General features: G+C 52.2%; 1 protein-coding gene across 1 annotated transcript in view; it reads right to left on the bottom strand.

Annotated features, from left to right (window-relative positions):
* Positions 1–24,646, bottom strand: part of dbnlb (drebrin-like b) — a 64,830-nt gene that overhangs the window by 11,609 nt on the left and 28,575 nt on the right. The window contains exons 2-11 of the mRNA XM_068001524.1: positions 22,640–22,695; positions 19,383–19,495; positions 18,695–18,769; positions 17,826–17,972; positions 16,602–16,679; positions 15,709–15,860; positions 10,016–10,070; positions 8,179–8,253; positions 4,010–4,121; positions 356–448 (exon numbers count right to left, since the gene is read on the bottom strand). Of these exons, the coding sequence (XP_067857625.1) occupies positions 356–448; positions 4,010–4,121; positions 8,179–8,253; positions 10,016–10,070; positions 15,709–15,860; positions 16,602–16,679; positions 17,826–17,972; positions 18,695–18,769; positions 19,383–19,495; positions 22,640–22,695 (956 nt within the window). The remainder of the gene's footprint in view (positions 1–355; positions 449–4,009; positions 4,122–8,178; positions 8,254–10,015; positions 10,071–15,708; positions 15,861–16,601; positions 16,680–17,825; positions 17,973–18,694; positions 18,770–19,382; positions 19,496–22,639; positions 22,696–24,646) is intronic.

Genomic DNA, 24,646 nt, shown 5'->3' with positions numbered 1-24,646 from the left:
CGAATGGCCTGTTTCTGAAAACACTATGCAAACACAAGAACATGAACTGGATTTACAGTGAGTGGTCCGGTTCGCAAGATCCAGCACAAGGGGCTGACTGACACCAGGATTTCACCATTAAGGCATTAAATTTGTTGGGGCACAGACGACAGCTTTGCACCACTGGCAGATCAATCCGCAGTTGCCACCGGCTTGAGGAGTTCAGCAGCGGGACACGTGAAGCTCAGAGAGCTCGCGGGTTTTGGGAGGCTTACGACCCACTGCTCTCTTGGTTCCCTGTCAGTCGGCCCCTCCCGCGACCGCGAGCTGGCTTGCCCCCGTCCCACGCGCAAAATCTACAAGAGGAAGTGCCAACCTTGGGGTGCCAGCTGTGCTGACAGGCGGACTGGAGAGGGAGGGGGCTCCGGCTGGCTGCTCCGTGCCTGCAGGAAGGGGCTCCTGAGCTTGCCTGGCAGAAAAAAGCAGTTAAAAGGGGCAACGCCAAGCGGGAAAGAGAGAGAACAAACGGCAAGCAGCGCTGTCATCGGGAACACCGACAACCGTACAACGCGACACAGCAACGGATTCAAAGCCATACGAGCAATGGAAGAAGCTGCTTCATTGATCTCCCTCTCACTTCTCATCAATTTAGAAAATACATTATCAAGGACCATCTTAACACTGAAAAATCTGATGCAGTCAGACTGTTGGAACGGTAATTTTATGTCCTAGAGATGCTTTAGAATTCAATTCATTATATATTTTTAAAAATATATTCTCAGGGTGTGGGCGTCGCTGGCAAGGCCGTCATTTATTATTCATTCTTAGATGCCCCTTGTAAAATGAGAGATTCTTATCGCTTGTAACAGGATGCCAGCAGCATAGGGCCAGAAATTTTAAAGGTTACGGCAATCTCAGAACAGCAATAGCAATTTTTGTTAATTCATTCTCGGGATATGGACGTCACTGGCAAGACTGGCATTTATTGCCCATCCCCCAGTTGCCCTTGAGAAGGTGTTGGTAGGGGCTGGTGGGTAGAGGGGTATCACAAGTGTGTGGGGCAGGCTTGATGGACTAGATGTTTATTCATTCTCGGGATGTGGGTATCGCTGGCGAGGCCGGCATTTATTGCCCACCCCTAGGTGCCCCTTGAGAAGGTGGTGGTGAGCCACTTTCTTGAACCGCTGCAGTCCGCGTGGTGAAGGTTCTCCCACAGTGCCGTTAGGTCGGGAGCTCCAGGGTCTCGACACGGCGACGATGAAGGAACGGCCGATATATGTCCAAGTCAGGATGGTGTGTGTGTGTGTGTGTGTGTGTGTGTGAGTGAGTGAGAGAGACTTGGAGGGGAACTTGGAGATGATGGGTGTTCCCATTCACCTGCTGCCCTCGTCCTTCACACAGCAGGTGCCAGGGAGCAACACCCTGGATCTGCAGTGCGTCGCCCCAAAGGGCTGGCTGCAGTCTGTGCGCTTTCCCCACACTACGGACTCATGAAAAGCAAAATGATACAGCGCAGCAAGCAAGGCGAGAGCAGGCGCAGGGTACAAGCGAGCAAAGGTTGTGTCGACGACCGGTGGAACTTGGAACATTATGCGCCGGGGAGGGTGGGGAGTGGAGAATGAGGCACGTTAACATAAATTGACTAACAGTCATCACAGTGAAGCAGAAGGAAGCTAAGCGGTAACCACACCCTGCCTGGGATCCAAAGGTAAAAACCACCACTGCATAGGGTCCCTGGAGAAATTTTTTCTCTCAGAGGGTCGTGAGTCTGTGGAACTCCCTTCCCCACAGAGCGGTGGAGGCAGGGTCATTGAATATTTTTAAGGCTGAGTTAGAGAGATTCCTGATTAACAAGGGAGTCAAAGGTTATTGTCGGTAGACGGGAAAGTAGGGTTGAGGTCACCATCAGATCAGCCATGATCTTATCAAATGGCAGAGCAGGCTCGAGGGGCCGAATGGCCTACTCCTGCTCTTCATTCGTATGTTCCAACGGAATACCTCGATTCTTTTACAAAACATCCCATGCAGTGAGATCCTGTAGTTATTTGCTGCAGGAGGGAGATGCCGAGTGTTGGTTCACACCGAGAAAGACTGCGCCGCCCATGAGCTCTCACTCGTAGTCTACGTCCCAAGAGCCCAATATGACTTGTATTCATCGGTCGGCGTGCGACTCCCCACCTCTCAAAAGCCAGCGCTGCAAACTAGCTGTGGCAGCAGCATTTTCTGAAGCTATTAAACGTCTCAAAGGCGAATTTGTCACGATATTTTAATCAGGCTGATTCTTCAGAGAGAGGACATCTTTGAGGCCTGCGTACAAAACCTACCCAAAATGGCTGGGAGTATCTCACAATTTAGTTTTTGTATGGGAGATTTGATAGAGGTGTTCAAAATTATGGGGGGGGGGGGGGTTTTGATAGAGTCGATAGGGAGAAAATGTTTCCACTGGCAGGGGGCGGGGGTCAGTAACCAGAGGACACAAATTTAAGATAATTGGCAAAAGAACCAGAAGGGAGATGAGGAGAAATTATTTTACGCAGCGAGTTGTGATGATCTGGAATGCGCTGCCTGAAAGGGCGGTGGAAGCAGATTCAATAGTGTCTTTCAAAAGGGAATTGGAGAAATACTTGAAAAGGAAAAAATTTGCAGGGCTAAGGGGAGAGGGACGAATTGGGACAGCTCTTTCAAATGGCCGGCACAGGCACGATGGGCCGAATAGCCTCCTCCTGTGCTGTAAGATTCCACGATGAACGTTAACCTGAGGCTCTCAACACTGACATATTTTATAAAGCCTCAGATCAAGCTCCAATGTAGCCATCAGAGTTATATTTGATCAGGGATGTTAATCAGTTGAAAACATCCTCTTTTATCAAGATAAGATTCTGCAGCAGCAGGATTCTCTTGGGGGAGGGGAGGGGGGCTGAGGGGGGAGAAGGAAGAGACTGTGACCTGCCCAGGTGTAAAATTCTCCCGGGGTGACTTGAGAAACTGCCTGTGGGGTCCTAACTCAAATAACGATAGAAGTCATTAATATTGAAGACCTGGCTGTTGAGAAAGGTCCTGGGCATTCTGCAAAGAAATTCACCTCAGACAGAAAGATCTCCTGCCCCGAGGTGCTTGGTCTGGGTATAATTACACCAAGGAATTGGCCATTCCTTTAGTTCCCACCGACACAGCGGTAGGACAGGCCTCCACGGAGCCTAGAGACCGCGTGACGAATCGTAAAGGTACGGGACTCTAACAATGCCAAAACACTTTGTTATATTGATCTCAGAAAATAGCATAAAGCGTGAAATGGGGAAAACAATTTTTCACCCAGAGGGTGGTGGGGGGTCTGGAACTCGCTGCCCGAGAGGGTGGAAGGGGCAGAAACCCTCAACTCATTTTAAAAATACCTGGATGCGCTCCTGAAGAGCCGCGACCCGCGGGGCTACGGACCAAACGCGGGAAAGTGGGATTAGGCCGGGTGGCTCGTTTCTCAGCCGGCGCGGACTCGATGGGCCGAACGGCCTCCTTCTGTGCCGTAACTTTTCTACGATTCTAGGATGAGAGAGCACCAAGTGCCTTTCGATTCAACTAAGTAGGTAAAGGACCTCTGGTCTGGCGATCCAGAGCTCATGAGGTAAAGTCCCATCATGGGGGGATGTGACGTCAAATTGAATAAATGTGGTCATTTGTGACCAGGAAACGTGACTATGAAAGCTGCCGGACTTTTGTAAAGGTCTGACTGGTTCGCTCCTGTCCTCGGGGAACGTTTCTTTCTCGTTACAAATATTACCGGTTCAGCCAGGATTGTGGACCGGGTCGGCCCGGTGTCTATCTGGCTATCGGAGGGGCCAGGAGTGGCACCGCGGGCATATTCGGTAGAACCCAGCGCTGAAAGGTTAACCCCGGGGCTCGTACGGGGCCCGGGTTTGGCTCAGAGAAGCTGCCTTCTGCGGGTGACCGCGAGTGACCCATGTTGGGGAGAACCCTGGCCGCGGCCAGGGCAAGACGAGAGGAGGAGGAGGAGGAGGAGGCCCTTCTCCATTACCTGGCTGCGTGCTCGCACCGAACGAGGACTGGTCTCCCGGCCCGCTGCGCTCCCGCTCCTTGAACAGCTCCTTCGGATTCGTCGATCGCTGGGAAATAATGGACGCTGCCTCCTGCAAAGAGACGAGCAACGAGTGGTGGAGGCCGAGAGTCTCGGGTATTAATGCGCAGCTCTACCCCGGCGCCATCCGACCGAGCGCACAGCGGGTACCGCTCAGCTCAAACCTCCCGCGCCTTGCGACACGCCCCTTCAAAAACAAAAAATTTGACAAAAGGGAATTAGATGAATACTTGAAGGGAAGAAACAGGGCTATGGGGAAAGAGCAAGGGATTGGGACTAAATGAATAGCTCTTTGAAAGAGCCGTCACAGGCACGATGGGCCGAATGGCCTCCCTCTGTGCTGTAGCTACTATGATTACTTCATCTATTTTCTCTAAAGCACCAGTTGTAACCAACCTGCTTTCGGCTTCTGCCAACCCTGCGTGGCGACAGCCGTGGCTCAGCGGGTAGAGCTCTCGCCTCTGAGTCAGAAGGTCGCGAGTTCGAGCCCCACTCCAGAGACTTTAACACATAATCCAGGCCGGCACTCTCGGTGCCAGTGCTGAGGGAGTGCTGCACTGTCAGAGGTGCCGTCTTTCGGATGCAACGTTAAACCGAGGCCACGTCTGCCCCCCTCAGCTGGACGTGAAAGATCCCACGGCCACTATTTCGAAGAGCAGGGGAGTTGTCCCCGGTGTCCTGACCAATGTTTATCCCTCGACCAACATCACAAAAAAAACTGATGATCTGGTCATTATCCCATTGCTGTTTGTGGGATCTTGCTGTGCGCAAATCAGCTGCCGCTTTTCTTGCATTACAACAATGACTACACTTCAAAAGTACTTCATTGGCTGTAAAGCGCTTTGGGACGTCCTGAGGTGGTGAAAGGGGTTTTATGAATGCGAGTCTTTCTTTCTTTCTTTGAACCCATGTTCAGCCGAGCAGTGCCCGGATGTGCCCGTTGATTAGATTTGGTCTCTCTCGCTCTTTCCTCGGATTGGACTCAGCGCCTCGTCACGGTGGCGTGACACACAGGTGGGCCAATGAAGCGGCTCAGGCTCTCTGCAAGCGTGCGCGGTAACCACGCTGACGTTACAGCGCCGAGCCGGGATCGCTAGCGCGGCATTGGTGGGTGCCGGCAGCTGGTAAAGGGCTGCTGGCTGCCCGCCGAGCACTCTCCTGAAGTGTGGGGGGGGGGGGGCATCCTGTGCGTGGATGCCCACGTTCGTTTCAAGTATAAAGATGCCCCTGCCCCCGCGTACACAATGGCCGCCGCTTGGCTGAGAAAGATTACTCAGGAGCTGAATTTCGTGAGGGGTTGTCAACTTAGATCAAAGTCAGGTGTTATGGAAAGCTAGTGGGCTCTCGGCCCTCTTTGCACACACCACCCACACTTTGGGGGGAGTGGGGGTAGGGGGAGCGTGGAGAGAATGTCGAGTCCCTCTGGCATGCTGTAGGCCTCAGGCTCTGTGCGCAATTTTCCAGGAAGGGGGGGCCTGGTGTACCACAGCTCTCTGACCACCCAGCAGCCCTATGGAGAGCGCAGGACAGTTGGGAAAAAAACTCCAGCTCCCACCACCTCATGGAACTGGGGCTTTTTTAAAAAAAGCAAAACAAAGGTCACTTTCTTCTATTCACCTTGAAGATTCTTTCCCCAATGACGCACCCCCACTCACCTTCCACGCTGTACTATCACAGCGAACAAGTCCTGTTTTGGAGGCCGCTTTAAGATTAGGATCTGAAAGCACTGAAGGACCTCCTTACTAACAGGTTTAAATCCAATTTGCTGTCCTTCCCCCTAATTCCATAGCCCTTGATCTGCTCCAATAGTCTCCTGTGTGGTACCTTGTCAAAGGCTTTCTGATAGCCCATATACACCACATCCACTGCATTACCCCCATTTTGACATCTGTCACCTCCACAAAGAACTCGATTGGATTTAATCGAGTGCAATCTTCCTTCCTGAAATCCCTGTTGGCTGCTTCTAATTATTTTCCCTTTAATCTAGATATTTAGTCATTTCATCTTTAATTAATTAACGATTCCAAAATGTCCTTACCGCAGATGTAAAGCAAACTGGCCTATAATTAGCTCTGACGCCCTCTTGGATTAATAGGTGTTACACTGGCCAGCCTCCAGCACACATCCACTCTCAATATAATTTCTGGGGCCTCTGCTATGTCTTCCCCCATTTCCCCCTCAAGATCCTTGGATTTATCCGATCAGGACCTCCTCTACCTTAATGAACGTGCCTGATACTTCCATTTATTATAATATCTCACCTATGACCAATTCAGGGCCAGCCTCCTCTTGTGTGCCACTGAATTGTACCTCTCTGCCACCGCCACGGACTCCAGGAGTGTCACAGCGCTGTCCCATTGCTGCTCTGGGAGTCTAAACCTCCTGGAGGTCAACACGAGCAGAACTGACGTCATGCTGTTGAGCTCTCCCCAGTAAGTCCGTTCTTCGGGCTCAGATTGTCAGATGTTCCCTACATCTCATCCCACACCCAGATCGGTGCCTCCCAGAAGATTGACGTTCCTTCTTCATTCCCCCTCCCGTGCTCAAACCCTTACCCAAACCATCACCGCGGGGATTAATTCCTCGATGACTCTCTTCGGTGGCCTCCCCTTCCACAGGAGCTTCAGCTAACGCAGAATTCCGCAGCACCGCTCCCTCCCACCTAACGCCCTGCCCCAAGTCCCACTGGCGCCTTGTGCACCTACAAACCAGCTTCAAGATCTTCAAATCCCCGACAATCTAGCCCCACCTTATCTGAGGAATCGTGTCCAGACGTACGTCCCAGCCCTCAATCATTGTTAGTCGGACACCTGATTATTACTCATCCATCGCTCCCCCGATCGGTCACTCGGTCTGCCCTCAAAATCAACCACCGTGCCTTGCTACCTCTCCCTGTTTTCAAGTCTCCCTAAAACCTACTAACCCAGCTATGAGAAAAGATTGGATAGGCTGGGGTTGTTTGGATCCCTGAAGGTAGATAAAGTGGTTGAAAGGGCATACGGGATACTTTCCTTTATTAGTTGAGGCATAGAATATAAGAGCAGGGAGGTTATGCTAGAACTGTATAAAACATTGGTTAGGCCACAGCTTGAGTACTGCGTACAGTTCTGGTCACCACATCACAGGAAAGATGTGATTGCGCTAGAGAGGGTGCAGAGGAGATTTACAAGGATGTTGCCAGGGCTGGAGAATTTTAGCTATGAGGAAAGATTGGATAGGCTGGGGTTATTTTCCTCGGAACAAAGGAGGCTGAGGGGAGATTTAATTGAGGTGTATAAAATTATGAGGGGCCTAGATAGAGTGGATAGGGAGGACCTATTTCCCTTAGCAGAGGGGGTCAGTGACCAGGGGATGTAGATTTAAATTAATTGGTAGAAGGATTAGAGGGGAGCTGAGGAGAATTTTTTTCACCCAGAGGGTGGCGGGGGTCTGGAGCTCGCTGCCTGAAAGGGCGGTAGAGGCAGAAACCCTCAACTCATTTAAAGGGTACATGGACGAGCACTTGAAGTGCCCGTAACCTACAGGGCTACGGACCAAGTGCTGGAAAGTGGGATTAAGTTGGATGGCACTTTTTTGGCCGGCACGGACATGATGGGCCGGGTGACCTCCTTCTGTGCCGTAACTTTCTATGATTCGACTTTTGTGACCCTGCCTTACCTAGGAACAGGAGGCGGCCATTCGGCCCCTCGAGCCTGTCCCACCATTCAATTAGATCACGGCTGATCTGTACCTTAACTCCATCCACCCCGCCTTGGTCCCATATCCCTTAATAGCCTTGCCCAACAAAAATCAATCAGTCTCAGTTTTGAAATGTTCAGTTGATCCACAGCCTTTTGTGGGGTGGGGAGCGTACCAGATTGCCACTACCCTTTGTGTGACTAGGTGCTTCCTGATTGCACCCCTGGCTCTAATTTTATGGACCCCGCCACCAGAAGAAATAGTGCCTTGGAGCTCTCCTTCCTGATTCCCCCTTCCAGCCCAATTCCCCATCTTGTTGAGCACCCGAAAGACCTCTTTCATGCGGGGAGTGCGATATCAACGCAACCATGCTATTTTCACGGACCGTGCAGGAACGGGATAGCGGAGAAAGCTGCTGCAGGTCTCCTTACCGTGGCCTTCTCGACGGACTGGCTTCTCTTGAAGCCCTTGCGCATTGCCGACTGGTATTCCTGCTCCTGCTCTTCCTGCGAAAAGCCAAGATGGCGTCACACGAGGCACAGCGATGGAGAGATCTATCCGCGCGGCAGCGCGACATCCGGAAACGCCGGGGGGGGGGGGAAGGAATGTGAACGGAGATCGGCGGACTGAGCTACAAGCTGCAACGTGAACAAGGTTTGGGAGATTTTGCACAGAAATATCATTCTACCCCCTGCCCGCCAATTTGCTCAGGTGCCCACGAACGAGCATCTCGAGTAGATGGCAGAGGGGAGAGGCCCTGACGAGCCAAGGCTGGCAGGGAGCACAACACGAATACACGATGTGATTTCCTAGATTCAGTTCTCAGACGGAACTGTTCCATGCTGACTGCAGCTTTCTGGGTCATGTACTCGTGCAGACCAATCACCAACACTACAGCCTCTCGATAATCACCCACTATGGCACAGCCAGTTTTTAAAAATCCATACTTGTTTAACATCTCATCCAAAAGGCGGCACCTCCGACAGTGCAGCACTCCCTCAGGGCAGTGAATGTCAGCTTAGGATATGGGCTCAAGCCCTGAAGTGATGCTTGAAACTACAATCTTAGCCAATCTAACACTTGGAGCATAACACTGCATCTAATCAACTCCACACAAGCCCTGGAAGTGTTTGATGGGACAGTGGAGAGGGAGCTTTACTCTGTATCTAACCCGTGCTGTACCTGCCCTGGGAGTGTTTGATGGGACAGTGTAGAGGGAGCTTTACTCTGTATCTAACCCGTGCTGTACCTGCCCTGGGAGTGTTTGACGGGACAGTGTAGAGGGAGCTTTACTCTGTATCTAACCCATGCTGTACCTGCCCTGGGAGTGTTTGATGGGACAGTGTAGAGGGAGCTTTCCTCTGTATCTAACCCGTGCTGTACCTGCCCTGGGAGTGTTTGATGGGACAGTGTAGAGGGAGCTTTACTCTGTATCTAACCCGTGCTGTACCTGCCCTGGGAGTGTTTGATGGGACAGTTTAGAGGGAGCTTTACTCTGTATCTAACCCGTGCTGTACCTGCCCTGGGAATGTTTGATGGGACAGTGTGGAGGGAGCTTTACTCTGTATCTAACCCGTGCTGTACCTGCCCTGGGAGTGTTTGATGGGACAGTGTAGAGGGAGCTTTACTCTGTATCTAACCCGTGCTGTACCTGCCCTGGGAGTGTTTGACGGGACAGTGTGGAGGGAGCTTTACTCTGTATCTAACCCATGCTGTACCTGCCCTGGGAGTGTTTGATGGGACAATGTAGAGGGAGCTTTACTCTGTATCTAACCCGTGCTGGACCTGCCCTGGGAGTGTTTGATGGGACAATGTAGAGGGAGCTTTACTCTGTATCTAACCCATGCTGTACCTGCCCTGGGAGTGCGAGATGCCTAAAATGGGAAGTGTTCCTTCCCTCAGCAGCACGTTACAAACATTAAAAGCCACACATCTCCAACAGGGTGGTCACCCCAAACCCTTCAGTGAATCAGGTGGTAGGTGCCCACTACGCTCAGAGAGACGCTCGAGGGTGTCAGCCGTGTATCAGTGGGCAGCACTCTCGCCTCTGAGTCCGAAGGTGATGGGTTCAGGTCCCACTCCAGGGACTTGAGCACATCATCTAGGCTGACAGTTCCTACATTACGACAGTGACTACAGTTGAAAAAGTACTTCATTGGCTGTAAAGTGCTTTGGGGCGACCTGATGTCGTGAAAGGTGCTATATAAATACAAGTCTTTATCCTTTTAACATTGACTCAGTTGCTCAAAGCCGAATCATCGCACTCACCCAACGCTGCTTCTCGTGCTCTCTGCTCTGGGAGTCTTGTTTCTTCTGGAACTGCCTGCAACGGCGGGAAAAACGCAGAGTGAATTCGAGGACGACAAGCGCGGGAAAGAGTTTTAATGAGCACGTCGGTGATTCAGACACTCACAGGGAATTACGCTGCTCCTCCGGTTCCACCTCCAGCCCCATTTAAGACGGCGGGAAGAATGGTGTTTTTCAGGACAGGAAATCCCCACCAAAACACTGCAGTCCAAGTGAGCAGAGTTTATAATAAACTGGCATGTCACATTGGAACAGGAGAAGGCCATTCAGCCCCTCGAGCCTGTTCCGCCATTCAATAGATCATGGCTGATCTGTATCTTAACTCCCTCTACCTGCCTTGGTTCCGTAACCCTTAATACCCTCGCCTAACGAAAATCTATCGATCTCAGTTTTGAAATTTTCAATTGACCCCCGGCCTCAATAGCCTTTTTGGGAGGAAGAGAGTTCCAGATTTCCACTCCCCTTTGTGTGAAGAAGTGCTTCCTGACATCACCCCTGAATGGCCCAGCTCTAATTTCAAGGTTACGCCTCCTTGTTCTGGACTTCCCCACCAGAGGAAATAGTTTCTCTCCATTTACCCTATCAACTCCTTTAATCATCTTAAACACCTCAATTAGATTGCCCCTTAATCGTCTAAACTCAAGGGAATACAAGGTTAGTCTAGGGCAGTGTCCTAGGCCCAACCATCTTCAGCTGCTTCATCAGTGACCTTCCCTCCATCATAAGGTCAGAAATGGGGATGTTCTCTGATGACTGCACAGTGTTCAGTTCCATTCGCAACCCCTCAGATAACGAAGCAGTCCATGCCCGCATGCAGCAAGACCTGGACAACATCCAGGCTTGGGCTGATAAGTGGCAAGTAACATTCGCGCCAGACAAGTGCCAGGCAATGACCATCTCCAACAAGAGAGAGTCTAACCACCTCCCCTTGACATTCAATGGCATTACCATCGCCGAATCCCCCACCATCAACATCCTGGGGGTCACCATTGACCAGAAACTTAACTGAACCAGCCACATAAATAATATGGCTACAAGAGCAGGTCAGAGGCTGGGTATTCTGCAGCGAGCGACTCACCTCCTGATTCCCCAAAGCTTTTCCACCATCTACAAGGCACAAGTCAGGAGTGCGATGGATTACTCTCCACTTGCCTGGATGAGTGCAGCTCCAAAACACTCAGGAAGTTCGACACCATCCAGGACAAAGCAGCCTGCTTGATTGGCACCCCATCCAACACCCTAAACATTCACTCCCTTCACCACCGGCGCACAGTGGCCGTGGTGTGTGCCATCCACAGGATGCACTGCAGCAACTCGCCAAGGCTTCTTCGACAGCACCTCCCAAACCCACGACCTCTACCACCTAGAAGGACAAGGGCAGCAGGCACATGGGAACAACACCACCTGCACGTTCCCCTCCAAGTCACGCACCATCCCGACTTGGAAATATATTGCCGTTCCTTCATCGTCGCTGGGTCAAAATCCTGGAACTCCCTTCCTAACAGCACTGTGGGAGAACCTTCACCACACGGACTGCAGCGGTTCAAGAAGGCGACTCACCACCATCTTCTCAAGGGCCATTAGGGATGGTCAATAAATGCCGGCCTTGCCAGCGACGCCCATGAACGAATAAAAAAAAAACCTAGCCTCATAATTTAACCCTTTTAGCCCTGGTAAGAACGAGAGCTACAGAATCAGGAGATTAGGTCATCTGCAACAGATTTAATTTTGCGTGGTTGACTCATACTTGCACACTCCTGGTTCGTACATTCTCCAACACTTACACTGTCCCCGTTTATCCCAGACAACCACCTATATCAAGCAAATGCCTCTAATCATTTGACATTACCATAGGCATCAATTATAAAGACGCCACTTAAACTGTATCAAGCGGGCTGACATTTCGGGCAGCTCAAGCAGCTGTTTGCACCTTGTTGAAGTGCCATTACCTGTCAATAAGTCCTTTCAGGCAGGTAATCATTGCCCCTCGCCCGCCCATCTCCTGGAACCATCTCCACATAAACCATGCTTCGCACTAATTGCTTACGTTCCTTACAACTCATTCCGTTCTCCACCTCTAAACACGCTTTTAAATGTGCTCCCTTGCTGCCTCAATAGTTCGGGCACCACGTTACAAGCAGTAAGAATCCCTCATTTTACACCAGCTGCCATCGGATCCACTCAGGAAGCCCTGTACCGTTCGGAATTTCAGTCCAAATTTCTTGATATTATTGGTCCAGGCCGGCCCATTCCGTCCCTGTACTTTCTCCTACGCTCTTTAAAATCTGGCAGCAATTCAAGATTCATTGAACGATTCAGCACGGAGCGGTGAACTGCATCAATTGGAGCCCCACACTCCTTGGGTTGAATGTCCTTTCTCTGTCAGTTCAAGTACACAGCAGTGCTGCCAGGGCAGTCCTGCCTGTACACACACCCTCCCAGGGCAGTCCTGCCTATACCCACACCCTCCCAGTAATCTCCTGCCTATACCCACACCCTCCCAGGGATCTCCTGCCTATTCCCACAGCCTCCCAGGGGACCCCTGCCTATACCCACACCCTCCCAGTGATCTCCTGCCTATTCCCACACCCTCCCAGGGGACACCTGCCTATACCCGCACCCTCCCAGGGGACCCCTGCCTATGCCCGCACCCTCCAAGGGGACCCCTGCCTATACCCGCACCCTCCCAGGGGACCCCTGCCTATACCCGCACCCTCCCAGGGGACCCCTGCCTATACCCGCACCCTCCCAGGGATCTCCTGCCTATACCCACACCCTCCCAGTGATCTCCTGCCTATACCCACACCCTCCCAGGGATCTCCTGCCTATACCCACACCCTCCCAGGGATCTCCTGCCTATACCCACACCCTCCCAGTGATCTCCTGCCTATACCCGCACCCTCCCAGGGGACCCCTGCCTATACCCACACCCTCCCAGGGGACCCCTGCCTATACCCACACCCTCCCAGGGGATCCCTGCCTATACCCACACCCTCCCAGGGGACCCCTGCCTATACCCACACCCTCCCAGGGGATCCCTGCCTATACCCACACCCTCCCAGGGGACCCCTGCCTATACCCACACCCTCCCAGGGGACGCCTGCCTATACCCGCACCCTCCCAGGGGACCCCTGCCTGTACCCACACCCTCCCAGGGGACCCCTGCCTGTACCCACACCCTCCCAGGGGACCCCTGCCTGTACCCACACCCTCCCAGGGGACCCCTGCCTATACCAACACCCTCCCAGGGGACCCCTGCCTGTACCCACACCCTCCCAGGGGACCCCTGCCTGTACCCACACCCTCCCAGGGGACCCCTGCCTATACCCACACCCTCCCAGTGATCTCCTGCCTATTCCCACACCCTCCCAGGGGACACCTGCCTATACCCGCACCCTCCCAGCGGACCCCTGCCTATGCCCGCACCCTCCAAGGGGACCCCTGCCTATGCCCGCACCCTCCCAGGGGACCCCTGCCTATACCCGCACCCTCCCAGGGGACCCCTGCCTATACCCGCACCCTCCCAGGGGACCCCTGCCTATACCCGCACCCCCCCAGGGGACCCCTGCCTATACCCGCACCCTCCCAGGGGACCCCTGCCTATACCCGCACCCCCCAGGGGAGCCCTGCCTATACCCACACCCTCCCAGGGGACCCCTGCCTATACCCACCCCCCCCAGGGGACCCCTGCCTATACCCACACCCTCCCAGGGGACCCCTGCCTATACCCACACCCTCCCAGGGGACCCCTGCCTATTCCCACACCCTCCCAGGGGACCCCTGCCTATACCCACACCCTCCCAGTGATCTCCTGCCTATACCCGCACCCTCCCAGGGGACCCCTGCCTATGCCCACACCCTCCAAGGGGACCCCTGCCTATACCCACACCCTCCCAGGGAACCCCTGCCTATACCCACACCCTCCCAGGGGACCCCTGCCTATACCCGCACCCTCCCAGGGGAGCCCTGCTTAAACCCACAGCCTCGCAGTTACCTCAGTTCTAATTTTGATGGACGCAGTCAGCTACCCAAAGGGAAACAGTGCCACAGTTGCAGAAAATGTAGATTAGTACGCAGCAAAAAGTCAGCTAGTACAGGAAAAATATCTAATACCAAATTCTCAAGGTGCCACCCTAATCATACACGGTACGACTGATCGAGAAGGACACATATCCAATGACCTAGGACTCCCTCGCTGACCTGGGTCTGGAAACCCATGACTTGTGCAGAGGTACTGTTACCTCATCAACAGGATGAAATGCAAAATGGTTTCCACTCCTGGGTCAGGCATTTCAATGCCAACCTTTGGTGGATGCCGCCATCTCAGGCTGGCACTCCCGTAACGGTGCCATGTCACGCAGTGCAGCGGTGCCTGTTTCGAATGATCCAGGTCATGAAGGGATTCGATAGGGTCGATGTGGAGACGATGTTTCCACTCGTGGGGGTGTCTAAAACCAGGGGCCATAAATATAAGATAATCACTAATAAAGCCAATAGGAAATTCAGAAGAAACTTCTTTACCCAGAGAGTGGTGAGAATGTGGAAATCACTACCACATGGAGTAGTTGAGGCGAATAGCATAGTTGCATTTAAGGGGAAGCCAGATAAGAACATAAGAAATAGGAGCAGGAGTGGGCCAAACGGCCCCTCGAGCCTGTTCCGCCATTCAATAAGATCATGGCTGATCTTTGACCTAAACTCCATTTTCCCGCCCGATCCCCATATCCCTTGATTCCCCTAGTGTCCAAAAATCTATCGATCTCAGCCTTGAATATACTCAACGACTGAGCATCCACAGCCCTCTGGGGTAGAGAATTCCAAAGATTCACAACCCTCTGAGTGAAGAAATTCCTCATCTCAGTCCTAAATGGCTGACCCCTTACCCTACGACTCTCCAGCCAGGGAAACAGCCTCTCAGCATCTACCCTGTCAAGCCCCCTCAGAATCTTATATGTTTCAATGAGATCACCTCTCATTCTTCTAAACTCCAGAGAGTATCGGCCCATTCTACTCAACCTCTCTTCATCGGACAACCTCTCATCCCAGGAATCAATCTAGTGAACCTTCGTTGCACCGCCTTTTTTTAAATTCGTTCATGGAATGTGGGTATTGCTGGCAAGGCCGGCATTTATTGCCCATCCCTAATTGCCCTTGAGAAGGTGGTGGTGAGCCGCCTTCTTGAACCGCTGCAGTCTAAGGCAAGTATATCCTTCCTTAGATAAGGAGACCAAAACTGTATACAGTACTCCAGGTGTGGTCTCACCAAAGCCCTGTACAATTGTAATAAGATTTCCTTACTCTTGTACTCTAACCCCCTTGCAATAAAGGCCAACATGCCATTTGCCTTCCTAATTGTTTGCTGTACCTGTACGCTAACTTTCTGTGTTTCTTGTACGAGGACACCCAAAGTACACGAGGGAGAAAGGAGTAGAAGGATATGCTGATAGGGTTAGATGAAGAGGGGTGGGAGGAAGCTCGTGTGGAGCTTAAACACCAGTTGGGCCGAATGGCCTGTTTCTGTGCTGCAAGTTCGATGTAATTCTACTTAGTGGTTTATGCCCAGTCACAATACCTGTCCTGCAGCCCCTTCCCAGCCTGCTCAAACACAGCTTCGTCCGCAGAAGAAAAAAAAAACACAAGCAGACGGGACTCACTTTTGCTGGTCGATCTGACTGGACTTCTCCTTGAATCGCTGCTCCCTTTGCTCGGACTCTTTCTGCTCTCTCTCCTTCCTATCCCGCTCCAAGCCCTCTTGTTCCAGCGACCTCTTCCTCTTCTCCTCCTCCCTTCGCTTCTCTTCGTCTTTCTGGTGGGAAAGGGGGGCGCGGTCATTTTGGGAATCGGTCGCCGCGAGCGCAGACAAGGTAAATCGGAAGCAAGCGGCAATCCATGATGGATTAAAGCCTGCGGGTACAGGGCTGCTGCACCCGCTGTTAACGCCAGGAAGCCCAGTCGCACCGAGTGGGCACAAAGCTCCCAGTGGCAACGCCTGGGCAGAGTGCGTGAGGGCTGCTCCAAGCTGCCGCCCTTAACATCGTCTGCAACGCCACTCGTTTTTTTTAAAAGCTCATTCGGTGGATGTGGGCGTTGCTGGCAAGGCCGGCATTTACTGCCCATCGTCACTTGCCCTGAGGTGCTCCTTGCTGCACAGGAGTTTGATACAACTGAGTGCCTTGCCAGGCTACTTCAGAGGGCAGTTAAGAGTCAACCAGGTTGGTATGGGACTGGAGTCACCTATAGGCCCAGGCCGGGTAAGGACGGCAGGTTTCCTTCCCTAAAAGGACACGAGTGAAGCATTTTGGGTTTATGCAACAATCCGACGGCTTCGTGGTCATTTTTACTGATACCAGCTTTTTTATTTCCAGATTTGTTAAAATGAATTCAGATTCCCAAACTGCCACGGTGGGATTTGAACTCACGTTCTCTGAATTATTAATCAGCCAGTCAGCAGGACCACCGACACATTGGTGACTGCGGGTCATGTGTAATTTAATGCCGCGGTATTCCAGCTCTCTTAAACCTTTCCCGTGCAGTATTAAAGGCTTACCTCCGTCTGTGCCCAGAAACTGTCTTTGTTAATACTTCGGATTTCTGACATTGCATTTGTCTTCTTATAAACTGAACCCTAAGAGAAGAGAACGAAAGTTTAGAAGAATGAGAGGTGATCGCATTGAAACATATAAGATTCTGAGAGGGTAGATGCTGAGAGGCTGTTTCCCCTGGCTGGAGAGTCTAGAACTAGGGGTCATAGTCTGAGGATAAGGGGTCGGCCATTTAGGACTGAGGTGAGAAGGAATTTCTTCACTCAGAGGGTTGAGAATCTTTGGAATTCTCTACCCCAGAGGGCTGTGGACGCTGAATCGTTGAGTATATTCAAGACTGAGATCGATGGATATTTGGACTCTAAGGGAATCAAGGGATGTGGGGATCGGGCGGGAAAGTGGAGCTGAGGTCAAAGGTCAGCCGTGATCTTATTGAATGGCGGAGCAGGCTCGAGGGGCCGTATGGCCCACTCCTGCTCCTATTTCTTACGTTCTTAAGTTAATATCTGCTGCACCCTCCTGTGATGCTAAGTTGCTGATCTACACCGATCGCCCGGTTTGATCCGTGCGGCTCGCAAACGAATAATGTCCGGATGCTGCGATGGGTTAGGGAGGGGTAAAGTCAGCCGGTGGATTCCCACCCTACCGTCCAATGACCCCTGCTAGAAGGGCACCAGCTGCGATGGTTGCTCACTGCTGACACACGTTGTCTAGGCTCCCACGTGACGAACGCTCATGTGGGCAAGGTGCTGGAGGGCAACGGGCGCTGGTCAGCAGGGACCCAACACGAGTCAGCACCTTCCGGAGAGGAGAACATTCAGGAGGAAGATCTCATCTACCGCACTAAACTTTGTCTGAAGTCACATGCTAAAGACAGCGTGCCAACGGCAGATTTTAAAAGCTTTCAGTATTCCCTCTCTGTACATCGCTCACCAGCCACGAGGATGGGCAAGCCACCGGTTGCTGGCCCTCTAACCGTCTGCCGACTGGTACATCTCCTTCCGTGGGGTGGGACAAGGCTGCCCGGCCTCTGCTCAGCGCTACATTAAACCACACAAGGAGATTGAAAAGGTGCGACCAATCGTGAATCACACCGCCCATATCTCTCTCTTCCTGCCCTCCCCCAACCCATCGCTGCGTTGACAACGAGTCTCTCAATACCTCCCTCTTCACTTGGAAGATTTCTGCACACCCCCTTCCCAAGTTCTTCAGTACGGACTTGGACTCACCACAGGTCCCTGTGGTCCCGTGTCCTGGAAGCGGGAGCTCTCCTTGTGGAAGCTGTAGTTGGCGCCCGAGGCCTTGGCCACTTTATCAATGATCACCTCGGGTTCGACGTCCTCGTCGGCACGGGCGTTGATGGTGACGTGGGCCCCCTGGAGAGAAGGAGGCATTCAACAACAGCAAATTGCATTCATATAGCGCCTTTTACATCCCAAGACGCTTCACAGGAGCATAAAATCAGACAAAATTCGACACCGAGCCACGTAAGGAGATATTGGGGCAGGTGGAAGAGGTAGGTTTTAAGGAGCGTCTAAAAGGGAAGATCGCGAAGTGGAGAGGCGGAGAGGTTTAGGGAGGGAATTCCAGAGCTTAGCGCCAAGGCTGCTGAAGGCACGGCCGCCAAAGGTGGAGCGAGTAAAATCGGGGATGCGCAAGAGGCCAGAGTTGGGGGAACACAGAGATCTGGGAGGGTTGTAGGGCTGGAGGAGGTTACAGAAATAGGGAGGGGGCGAGGCCGTGGAGGGATTTGAAAGTAAGGATGAGAATTATGAGACTGAGGTGTTGCTGGACCGGGAGCCAATGTAGGTCAGCGAGCACAGGGGGTGATGGGTGAACGGGACTTGGTGCGAGTTAGGATACGGGGCATCAGAGCTTTGCGTGAGCTCAACATGACGGAAGGTGGAAGATTGGAAGCCGACCAGGGGAGCACTGGAATAGCCAAGTCTAGAAGTAATAAAGGCACGGGTGAGGGTTTCAGCAGTCGACAAACTGAAGCAGGGGCAGAGACGGGCGATGCAAAGGTTAGGGACTACATTTAAACAGCACACACTGGCATACTTGGCAGGGCAATGTGGAGAAGCTGAACGTAGCTTACCGATAAAAAGTTGGCCATGGAGCTGACATGATTGGCGCACAACCCCTTCCTGGCATCTTTCACTCCTTCACCAGTCTGAAGAGAAAGGCTGAGGTAACTAGGGATGCATGTGACTAATAAACACTCGTACTGACTTACTCATGTCCCAACGTGTGAAACAAATACAGCTTTATATAACCCTGTCTAATCTGTTCCTCATACACCGAGCAAACACAGCTTTAAGGAGCACTGTTTCCGTGGAAACAAGGAGACCTACAAGATTTCAAGATTACGAAGGGAATTAAAATTGATCCTTGAAAACTCACAATGCTGAAGTGTTCAAGTACCAGCGGACACGGGTTAAACATAAGTTATGAGCAAGAGGAGATGTCCCTTTCTCAGCTGCACGCCAGTGGGATCGCCACAACTGAGCCGAGGCAGATGAGGGAGGAATGAAAGGTCCCAGAAATACAGGGACACCTTGCAAGGCTTGGCCACGGTAAAATTGCCTACCAATGCTCACTGCCTGGGCTCACAACGTAAGATGGTCGCTTGGCAAGGTTTCGGGTGGCAGGAACCACCCACGAGTCAGTACCTTCAGATGAGGGTAGGAAAAAGCACCAACATTCCAACGACATGAAGAGACTTCGTAAGACACAGTCCAGTCAATTGTAAGTGAAGAGTAACTCTCCCGTAACTTTACACTTACCCAGTTAATCAGGACATACTTGGGCAATCCTGAATTGGGGTCTTTCACTCGGCAAAAGGCATACATCACCTTCCCGCTGCTTAGCTCTTCCACCATCTCCTCAAGGCCCCCATCTGAAAAGGGCAAAAGGACAGGACATCAGCGCAAACCCAGCTTGAGAAGCGCCTCCAGCCACCGTCACCAAAGGAAGGCAGTGCATGTGGGCAAACAACCTGCTCTTACACTGTAAGAACAGGATGGTGTAAGGCTGATTGCCAGCTGCAGGCTACCTCGAAACTTTGATTTATTGAGAAGGGCACATCCTCGGAGGAAGCGTCAACCTGCTCGATACAAGTAGGCGGTCTTTGTGATGGGTAGGATACGGGGTCAGAAGCTCAGCTCAGGGTTGAATAAGACGCCGAGGTTGCGAACAGTCGAGTTCAGCTTGAGACAGTGGCCGAGGAGGAGGATGGAATCGGTGGTTAGGGCACGGAGTTTGTAGCGGGGGACGAAGACAATGGCTTTGGTCTTCCCAATACTTAACCGGAGGAAACTGCGGCTCTTCCAGTACTGGATGTCGGACAAGCAGGCTGACAACGCAGGCGTAATAGAGGGGTCGAGAGTGGGGGGGGCAAGAGGTGGAGCTGGGTGGTGGCGGAGTACATTTGGAAGCTGATCCCATATCTTCGGATGATGTCGCCGAGGGGAAGCATGTAGATGAAGAAAAGGAGGGGGCCAAGGGTAGATCCTTTGGGGACTCCGGAGGTAATGGCGAGGGGGTTGGAAAAGAAAGCTTTGCTGAAGATGTCCTGATGCGGTCGGTTAGGTAAGAATGGAACCAGCTCCACGCCCGTTGTGGGTGAGGGTGTAAGGCGCAGGGGAGATGGGTTTAAAGGGATGGTCGGTAGTGGGCAATTTTGGCAGAGGAGATTGCGGCTTGGTGGCACTTGGTCCAGCCAGGTCTGGTGATGGATGGCCAAACCAGTTGTGTGCCAGGTTCCCTCAAGTCTGTGCCTTTGGACTTGAGGGAACGAAGATGGGGGGGCTTACTGGGGGAAACAACACAGTATGGGGATGTTCAAAATTATGTGCGGTTTTGACAGAATAAATCAGAAGAAATTATTTCCAGTGACAGAAGGGTCAGTAACCAGAGGACACAGATTGGCAAAAGAACCAGAGGGGGAGACGAGGAGAATTTTTTTTTTAACGCAGTGAGTTGTTAAGATCTGGAATGCACTGCCTGAAAGGGCGGTGGAAGCAGATTCAATAGTAACTTTCAAAAGGGAATTGGATAAATACTTGAAAAGGAAGTAATTGCAGGGTTATGGGGAAAGAGCAGGGGAATGGGACTAATTGGATAGTTCTTTCAAAGGGCTGGCACTGGCCTGATGGGCCGAATGTTCTGGGCAGTATGATTCTATGAACAACCAGGATGGGAAAGAGGAATAGTTATGCCGGGGCACAAAGGCAGCAAAGGTGGATGTGAGGGAATGGTTGAGCAAATCGAAGTCCTGTGGTGAACGGACGTCCAAAGACTTGAGAGTTTGAAAGTACAATTTGTAAAGGAGGTTGTTTCAGGGGTGGCTGCAGAAGGAAGTGGGCCGAGGGATGCGGGTGGAGCCAAACACAAGGACGTGGTCGGAGATGGTCTTGTGCGTGATCGAGACCACGGGAGAAGAGAGGCCACTGGAGGTGGCAAGGTCCAGGGGCTGGTCGTGAATAAGGGTAGTGGGGTCTATATGGAGGAAGGGGCTAAGGGAGGACAGGAGGGCAGTGAACTTAGAGGAGAGAGAGGGCAAGAGGAGGTGAAACAGAGGGTGAATTCACCAAGGATGAGGAGTCGCTCACAGGCAGAGGAAGAATATCTCGGGAAGAAATCCGGGGTGGAGCTGGGGGACGGGGCACGTGGTGGACAATGGGGATTTTAAAAGAGAAACGAGAAGAGTGCAACAAGGTGCTCGGAGGAAGAGACGGTGCCAGAGGAGCGATTTGGTGATACGGGCCACACTGCCAACATGGCGGTTTGGGCAGGGCAGATGGCAGAAAGTTTAGGCCAAGCAGGGTGGCTTCAGTAAGGGGCAGGGAGTCGCCACTGGTGATCCAAGCCTCTGTCAAAGCCAGGATGCCAATGCAATCTTCTGCAATAAGGCTGTGAATGGCAAGGGCCTGCTCGCGAGGGAACGTACATTCGAGAGGGAAGTGTGGAGAGGGACGGTGATTGTTGATCTGCTGGCAGAGTCCGAGGGGGCAGAGGTGGGCGGGGTGAACGGAACAGGAAGCAGGTTGGCTAGGTCAGGCCCCCAACCAATGCACTGGGGGGCAAAGTGGGTGAGAGAGGTGGGTGGAGCAGTGGAGGTTCATTCTCGTAAGGAGGCAGCAGCGGCTGCTCTTCGGAGAATGTCACGGGAGGCACTGAGGGTAGCGATGGGCTTATCCAAGGGGGATTCAGGCCAGGGACGGCGCAGGAGAGTAGGAAGGGAGAGGATTAGTGATGGGTTGGGTGGGGATCATGGGGGAGGGGGGAGGAGTCAAATGACCCAAGAGGGGAGAAATGAAACCTGGCATGACTGGGCGACAGGAAAGGGAAGAGACAGGAGAGAGGGGCCAAGAGATAAAAAGAATAGGGAGATAGAAGTAATGGACTCGGGTCCGGAACGGTGGCCAAACTGCGAACCCGAATGGACACAAGAGGGGAATTGAGATTACATAAACGTGGCAAAGATCAGGAGACGCATATCCTGGTCATAAACAGGTGACAGGGAGGAGATATGAGGGAGCCCACGGTCGTGAGGGGGGATGAAGTTTATTTGCAGACAGGGTGGAGTCAGCTTGGGAGCGTCCATGAACCAGTGTCACAGACAGTTGCAGAGAGGGAGTTGCTCATGGGACAAATCAGGAGTGGAACGGATGGCACAGGCCATCAATTGCCCTCAAGCAAGACTCCAGTGCAAGACAGCACTGGTCTAAACCTCGGACCCAAATTTATCCCCCTTTGCCCTCGGGCACAATTTGTATCATAACGGCTTTAATACGGGAGAAAACTCAATTAGCCTCGCAAATTGAGAGACAGCTGCTGCCTCTAGGCGGACAATTCTCCGCAATCAATGGCCATTAGGCAGATCAATTCATCTCAACAATATAGCCACGAAGCCACAGCAACTCAATTAAATTCGCATCAGGTCAATGCAATCGGAATCACTTATTACTGATGAAAAGTCATGTCGAAGCCTCGCTCTGGTAACTGGGAGCAGACGGCAGCGAGATGGAGTGAGCCTCACCTCCGGTGCCCGCCACCCGCAGGTCATTGCTGTTCCCCTCGTACGTAAAAAGCGCCCTGCAACAGAAGACGAGACCGTTAGGCTACCTCTGGGCGCTGTACAAAGTGCATTGCTCTCGACAGTCGAGAATACAATGGGGCTCCAAATGCAGCCACCGTTTGGAACGTGCAGTCAGAGTATGGTGGCAGCCCATTTTCTTGAAGCCAAGTTAGTTACAGGCAACGGGTAATGGAGGTCAAATAAAGCAACAACAGAAACCTCCCTTCCTGTCTTCACTGACTGGGAGATTTTCGGGACTCCCACACAATGCTAAACCAAACTTTTATACTGGTCCCAATTTCCGATAAGAGAAAGAACTTGCATTGATATGACATCGTTCACCACCTCAGGACGTCCCAAAACGCTTCACAGCCAATGAAATACTTTTGAAGTTCAGTCACTGTTGTGATGTAGGAAACGCGGCAGCCAATTTGCGCACAGCAAGATCCCACAAACAGCGGTGAGATAATGACCAGGTCATCTGCTTTTTGAGGTGTCGGCTGAGGGATAAATATTGGCCAGGATACCGGGGAAGACTCCCCTGTTCTTCTTCCAGTAGTGGCCGTGGGAATCTTTTACATCCACCCGAGAGGGCAGATGAGGCCTCGGTTTAAGGTCTCACCTGAAAGACGGCACCTCCGACAGCGCAGCGCTCTCTCAGTGCTGCACAAGGAGTGTCGGCCTGGATTATGTGCTCAAGTCTCTGGAGTGGGGCTCGAACCCACGACCTTCTGACTCGGAGGCGAGTGCGCTACCCGCCGGGCCACAGCTGACACCTCGTCAGCAGCTTGTGAAGAAGCCACTCCAGACCTGTGGCAGGGTTAGATTGAATCGGGTTAGAGGAGGTCATTTATGGATTGGTTAATCAGTCCCTCCGACTCTGTACTAACTGTGCCAGAGGCAGGTCAGAATCTACAATTGCATTGACGGGTGTTTGTCACAGTTCAAATGGAGACTGAATATGTCAAACATCTGTTATTACAACTGACTGAAGTCCCAGTGAGTGCTGCGTGTCAAACTGCTACCCGTCAATCAGCACGCAGGCCTACTGCTGCTCTGCCTTGAGAGCAGTATCAATATGCACCTACATCCAATCTGCAGTTACAGCACCAGATAAGGTCTTGGCTTCCTCAAACACCAGACAGCTATGCCTTATCGGGCTTTGTTCAGCTGGTTTCCTGTACCTATGCTTTGAGTTTCTGGCACGTAGCGAAATCAGCTGCATCCGACTTCAAACCTCTCCAAAACCGTACTGTTGTGTATCAGCAATCCTGCTCTCATGGAACAAGTGAGCTGCGCTGCTCAGGAAACGCAGTGCTAATATGTCTCTCTTTATTGTGTGTGCGTGCGAGTCTGAGCGTGCCCGTGTGCCTCTGCATGTCTGCGTCCATGCGTAACAATCCTGTCAACGTCTTCCACTATAAATACCAACGTCCCCATTTATAATGGAAACTGCCCGTGTAAACTCATGGCGCTGTAATTATACTCTTCTGCCAGGGAAGGCGCTAAAAATGTACCTAAAAATATGGACAGAATGGCCTGACTCCGTGTGTGCACCCCCACAAGGGATCGCCTCGTACTCCAAGAACAAAATTGTACTTAAACCAACACCTCTAATGCAGCAATTGCTCCGAAAGCCACAGGGACCTGTAACCAGCCTTAAATCTATCCCTACAGCCGAAATTATTCTCTGCACAAACAACTGTGACTGTCGACAGGATGCACATCAGCATCGCCCTCCCCTGCGACCTCTACCATCAAGAAGCATAAAAACTGCAACGTCATGGCAACGCCATCGCCATGTCACACCCCATCCTGACTTGGGGCATACATCGTCGCTGGGTCAATATCCTGGAATTCCCCACCCAACACCGCTGTGGCAGCAGCATCAGCACAAGTCCTGGCACAGGCCCGATGGGCCGAATGGCCTCCCTCGGTGCCATATTATTCTATCAATAGGATCAAGGA

Source organism: Heptranchias perlo, chromosome 20 (genome assembly GCF_035084215.1).
Source record: "Heptranchias perlo isolate sHepPer1 chromosome 20, sHepPer1.hap1, whole genome shotgun sequence".
NCBI classification, from domain to species: Eukaryota; Metazoa; Chordata; class Chondrichthyes; order Hexanchiformes; family Hexanchidae; genus Heptranchias; species Heptranchias perlo.
The sequence above is the reverse complement of the archived record's forward strand: the minus strand, read 5'-3'. Positions and strand labels throughout refer to the sequence as shown.